This window comes from Oryzias latipes, chromosome 2, assembly GCF_053564925.1.
Source record: "Oryzias latipes strain Hd-rR chromosome 2, Olatipes_Hd-rR_3.1".
Taxonomy (NCBI): domain Eukaryota; kingdom Metazoa; phylum Chordata; class Actinopteri; order Beloniformes; family Adrianichthyidae; genus Oryzias; species Oryzias latipes.
The window spans coordinates 27358536-27364535 of record NC_136238.1 but is presented as its reverse complement, the minus strand read 5'-3'; the positions used below and the strand labels follow the sequence as shown (position 1 = coordinate 27364535).

General features: G+C 39.5%; 1 protein-coding gene across 1 annotated transcript in view; it reads left to right on the top strand.

Moving 5' to 3' along the window:
- The first annotated feature begins 496 nt into the window (after positions 1-496).
- The window catches only part of LOC144986860 (uncharacterized), a 34705-nt gene continuing 29201 nt past the window's right edge, over positions 497-6000 (top strand). Inside the window, exon 1 of the mRNA XM_078935394.1 lies at positions 497-2094. Within this exon, the coding sequence (XP_078791520.1) occupies positions 1731-2094 (364 nt within the window). The 5' untranslated portion in view covers positions 497-1730. The remainder of the gene's footprint in view (positions 2095-6000) is intronic.

The window sequence follows — 6000 nt, the reverse complement described above, 5'->3', positions numbered from 1 at the left end:
CAGATGGAACAGCAGAAGCTCCATTCATCCAGATCCTTCTGCTCATTTGGCTGCAGAGTTCCAGTTGAAGAAGCTGCAGTTCTTTCTGCACTGAAGGTTTCCTCACAGCTTGTTTCCCTTCCAGACTCTGAACTTTCAAAGGTTTTGTCATCAGGAGGATTTCAGGATCAGAGTCCAGGACAGTCTGGGATTTCACTGAAGACTTTACTGCAACTCAGAAACATTTATTGGTTTAGCTGTCAGTCAAAGATCATGAAAGAGACAAAGTCCAAAGTTCTTCATTTTATCAACAAATGTTGTGTTTTAGCAGAAACAGTCAGACGTTATTTAATTTAATACAGACTCTGGAACTATGAAGAGATATTTCTGCCACTAAAATGAGAAAGAAAGACAGAAAAATCCAATAAATGCTAAAAATCTTGATTTGTACTGAAACTTTGAAACTTGATAGAATTTTGATTGGATCCTGAAACAATAAAGTCCTGTTTCTATGACGGTTAACCACAGTAGACTTAAAGCTCTACTGATAGAAAATGTCATTTTTGACTTGTTGACATTTTTCCTCAGAGAACATTTGCTGCATCAGGATGATTCTATGTTGAACAGTGTTTTATTTTGAAAGAAACTCATATCATCCTTTGTTAAATGTAAAAATCAGTTTAATATTTAGAAAAAATGCTGTTTTCTCTTTACATTTTAATGTTTTATTATTAAAAACCACATATGGATCCAAATCCTCATTGTAACATCAACAGAAATAGAAAGCAGTCTGCTGTTTTTCTGCTTTGCTGCTCCTACTGGGTTTGGTCAGAGACAAACAAACCAGAATGGCTCCTTTAAGGTTGAAGGTTGCAGACTCCTAATCTGACCTTTGACTGTAGAGACACCTGGACAGCTTGGCCCCGCCCCCCGAACAGGAAGTACCTGCTTGCTCCATAAACCAAAATCCCAATTAATCTAAAAACGGAGGACTTGACTTTCTTGATTTTATCCACTCTAAACAATGTCCTCAAATTAAATCGTTAAAAAACTTCTTAAAAAGTGAAACCTCATTTTGGAATTTCATACCAAAATATAATAATAACAATAATAATGGATTGGATTTATCTGCGCTTTTCAAGTCACTCAAAGCACTTACAATGTGTCCATTATTCATTCACTCCTCATTCATACTTGGTGATGGTAAGCTATGGTTGTAGCCACAGCTGCCCTGGGGCAGACTGACAGAGGCGTGGCTGCCACTTCGCGCCTACGGCCCCTCTGACCATCACCGGGATCATTCTCGCACATAAACACACCAGTGGAGCCACACTGGAATAGAAAATAGAGAAAATTTCCTTAAAACTGTCTAATTTTCATAAGCAGGTTTTATTAACATGAACTTTGATCTACAAGCATAGTTTTTCTCCTCATCGCTACTATATTTGGAATAATGTAGATATTCTGTACAAAAACAAGAGTATTTTTTGTGAAAATTGGTTTGAAAAGAACATTTCTCTTGTAACACAGCTGATGGATCCACAAGGTAACCTAATGTCATCCGTTGAGTTTCTGTCCACCTATAGTCTGCATGTCTCACCTGCAGAGTTTGCATTGGTTACTGGAGAATCCCAATGGTGTTAGACTTCTGTGTAGTAGTTCTCCTTCAAATCCTCCATGTTTTCCTCCCAAATTAACAGAATTGTGGTGTGGAAACTATGTTTTTCAACTAGCAGAAATAATCAAATCAAATGCGTTCTCTGTTTCAAAATGAGATTGCCACAAAACCGTATGTTATCTCATATTGGAATAGCTTTGGATGTAGAATTCAGTGGGAAAATGTTTGGTCCCTGCCCCAAAAGTATTTCATCACCAATAAAATCAGAGAAATTTCTTTCAAAATTCTTCATAAATTTCATCCAGTGAAACACTTCTTTACTAAGTTTAAAAAAGATCTGGACATAAACTGTTCATTCTGTCAGCGACTAGCTGCTGCTGCTGAAGAAATCTGCAGACTCTGTGAAGGAACCATCGTCCAGTACGAGCAGGAGCTCTGTCGTCAGCGCAGACTGCTGGATGTCATCTGGAAACCACAGCTGCAGCTTCACCACATAGGTATGTGACCTTCATCAAACAAACAGAGAAGCCCTTTGAGCTTCATGCTTTTCTCTTTGGGGACCCGTCTGTCACTCAGTGGTGGTTCTACACTAACTTACTCCCAGGGCGAGTAACACCCCTCCCCCCTGCACACAGACATTTGATGACATTCTTTTTGTGTTCTCTATCTTTATTTGTCCATTTTACACACAAAAAATCATGAATTTTATAAACTACATGGGGGTCAAACACAGGGGGCCTAAATCCAAAAAACACTTTAGGTTTTGGGCCGAACATCAAGAAACATTTACTGAAGATACTAAAACTAAACTTTTACAACTTTTAAAACTAAACTGAAAATGATTAAAAACAGACAGGAATATTAATCCAGAATAAATCAAGTTAAACCTTAAATAATATATAATATCAAAATTTTCCAAATATGATCATGCTGCAAAACATAGCCTGGAGATATTTTCACTTTTAGCTCTTATAAAACATTAAAAACGTAACCATAAAACTCATCACTGGGATTACTCCAAAAATATTTGGCATTTTCCTAATTTTGTGCAACACCAACAGTAAAAATCCTGCAAAAACTTCAATCCATTCAATCACTTCAAATCAGGGATAATATGATTTCAATCATTGGTGATTTTGATTGACATGTGGACATCTATTAAATTTTAGAATCCCATGTGGCCCCCCCGAGTTAAAATAATTGCCCACCCCTGATCTAACCTACCATTAAAGCTCCTTATTGGCTAAACACACCTGATCCAGGTAATCAGCAGCAGATGAACTCAAATGACCTCATGAGTCATTCTATCAATCAGTCTGCATCAGTCAGACTCCTGGTCTGAACATATTGCTGTGACCTGGATTTGAACCGGGGTTCCTGCGGCCACAACGCAGAGTCCTGACCTCTATACGACCCCAGCCCTGAACCTGGAGGAACACAGATCTGGTCTATGCTGGTCTCTATGAACCTGATGTTGGAACTTCAGGAACAGCAGAACTGCTACGTTTGTTCTCTTCATCCACAAACAGAAAAACAGATCTTCACAGCAGGGACCACTGTGGACTTCACTAACATGCTTTGGTCCAATCAGATCAGAGATGTTTTCTCTGTTTACTTAGCATTAGCCTAAAAGTAACGTGTGCAGAAACTGGATGTTTCCTTTATCGTCACCTTCTGAGCACACAGAGAAAACCATAGAGATCAACCAACATGAAAGAGACAAACAAGACATGAAGCTTCAACAAGGACACTCTACCATAGCAGCTGGATTCCAGTGAGTCTGAAAGGACAACAAAGAAAGAAATGAATCCTGGATGTCAGATAATTGACTATGTTTCCTGTCAGGAAGTTCCTCTCTCCCCCTGACTGCTAAATGCCAAGTTCTCTGGAAAAGAACATTATCTAAATCCAACCATGAAGGGACTTGAACCCTCAATCTTCTAATCCGGACTCAGACGCCTTGTCCATGAGGTCACATGGTCTGGAAGAAGCCCCAGTTCCAGCTGACAGAAGTCTGGTTCTGATCCATCAGATCTCACTAGCAACAGAACCAAACCTTCACGTGTTGCAGCAACAGTTTCCATGTTTGGGAGGATCTTCTGAAGAACAGCTCAGTTCCAGATCACATCATGATGTTTGATGTTTTCTTCATTCCAGGAAATCATCTGTGTCTCCTTTGATCTGTGCTGAGTCAGCACTTTGACTTCTTTTCAACTTTAGATCCATCATTTACAATCAAGGATTTATTGATAGATATTATTTACTGACAGAAAATAAAGAGTAAATGTATTTATCATCCAGCAGTGATTGTGGTGTTTGTAAGTCTTTTATTTTGAAATTCCTCAAGGATGATCATCATGGTGGGATTTCTAGATCTGCATGAACTCATCCTGAATCCAAAAGACACTGGAGCATCAAAGAATCCAACCCATCTCTGCCAACATGAGGCTCTTACTTTGAAAAGTCTCAGACTTCCTGCAGGGAAACAGGCTTTCTGCTGCTGCACTGACAGATGTGCACGAGCTTGAAAGAGCTTCCTGACTGAGGAGCTGCAGACTTTCTCCTGCAGAGCAGCAGCTGACTTCAGCGTCGTCATGGGAACACAGCCTGCTGCTGCTTCTGGAAACGTCTTCAAGGCTGTGGTGGGACTTGTTGGTCTGGAGGACAGATTCTCGGAGCAAATGCTGCTTCAGCTTCAAGTTTCAGCTCTTTTCTTCTGGCAGAGCTTAGAAGAAATGGAAACCTCCTTTGTTCTGACTGTTTGCTCCAAATCCCAGATTCAGGAATTCCTCCAAGAAGTTCAGCTCAGAGATCATCAGCAGAGAAAAGCCTGAAGTTCTGATGGAAAATGACAACAGAACATGATCAATATTATTGATCCACATGGAATCCAGAAGAAACTCTGAGGTGAAGACATGAAGACACAAGCTTCAGAGACATGAGGAGAAGTCAGAGTGGATTCATTCTGGACTTTCTTCTCACATCTTCTCTTCAGAACATCTTTGTCTTTGATCCTTCAAATCTTCTGAAATCTGATCATCCATGGATTGTTTTTGTGGGATCAGATCCAGAGTTGCTGAAAGTTCTGCTGCCCTCTGCTGGTCAAAGTGTCCAAACAGCAGAGAGGAGATTCTCTGGGATTCATTGGAGTCCAGATTCTCCTGGATGTGAACAGTCTCTGCTTCTGGAACAGAAGAGTCCTTCTCAGAGCAGCATTGAGGATCTGTTCTGTCCGGCTGAGAGCGCTCCCTGCTGGTAGGAGACAGAACCACATCCGCTGCTTTTCTTTGGCCGCTCAGAAACAGTCTGGAGACTCTAAAAAACCTCCACTTCCTGAAGCAAACGGATGCAGAGCATCATGTTTGATCCTCTTCCTTCAGAAACGGCTCCATTGTTCCATCGCTCAGCAGTTTGACTAAAGCAGCTGAGAGTCTTGATGCAAACAGACCTCAGCAGCTCATCCAGAACGCCATGACAGAAGCACATGCAGCAGCACGTGCACGCTCCCAGAGAACAGCAGCTGATCCAAGTCCTGACTTTGAGGTGAGACCTTTCTGTTCTGCTTGGACCCCACTTCAACATGAACTTCATTTCCCATCATTCCATCTGTCAGGAGAGAACAGCTGCAATCAGCTTCCTTCAGGAATGACTGCAGGTAGAAGGATCTTTCATTCTTCAGCACCACCAGGACCCACATCCAGCCCATCAACAGCCAGAACATCAGTGACATCAGCGTCTGATCTTCATCACATCATCATCATCAAAGGACCACCTCTACGTTTTTACAATCTGATGGATTTCAGTCTTTCTGCAGCTTCTCATCAAGTGGATTGTCAAATATTTTCATTTCCGTTAACACTCTCAGACCTGGAAAAAGCTGAAAGGGTTTAAATGAAAACAGCAAGAATTAATATTTTATAGAAACTACATGTGATATTTATCTAGTTATTAAGAAGGGAAAAAATCCTTAAGTGTTTATTTTGTGTCAACCTGAAATAATAATTAAGAACTCCAGTCTTTTTTATTAAACAAGTCTTTGAAGACGACACAGAAACAAGAAACAGTGTTACAATCTTTGCTGAATGTCGGTGAAAAATGTTTGCATTCTAAAAATATTTCATTTGTTCATTTATATTTTTCCACTTTTCTTTCATTATGTTATGTCTCAGTTATATACCTCATAAATGTGTTAATCTAATTAAAATGAAATCTAAGAAACCTCTGTATTGTTTTTTCACAGAAAGTATTTCTAAAATATTATTCGTCTTTACTTTTGACTACAGTTTAATGTTTATTTATACTCGTAATTTTTCTCTTTAAAAACTGTTATTTAAGTTTTTTTGTAGTTACATTTATTTTTTCAATTTTAGTTTATTTATTCACTTAAGACATTTCTTTACCGT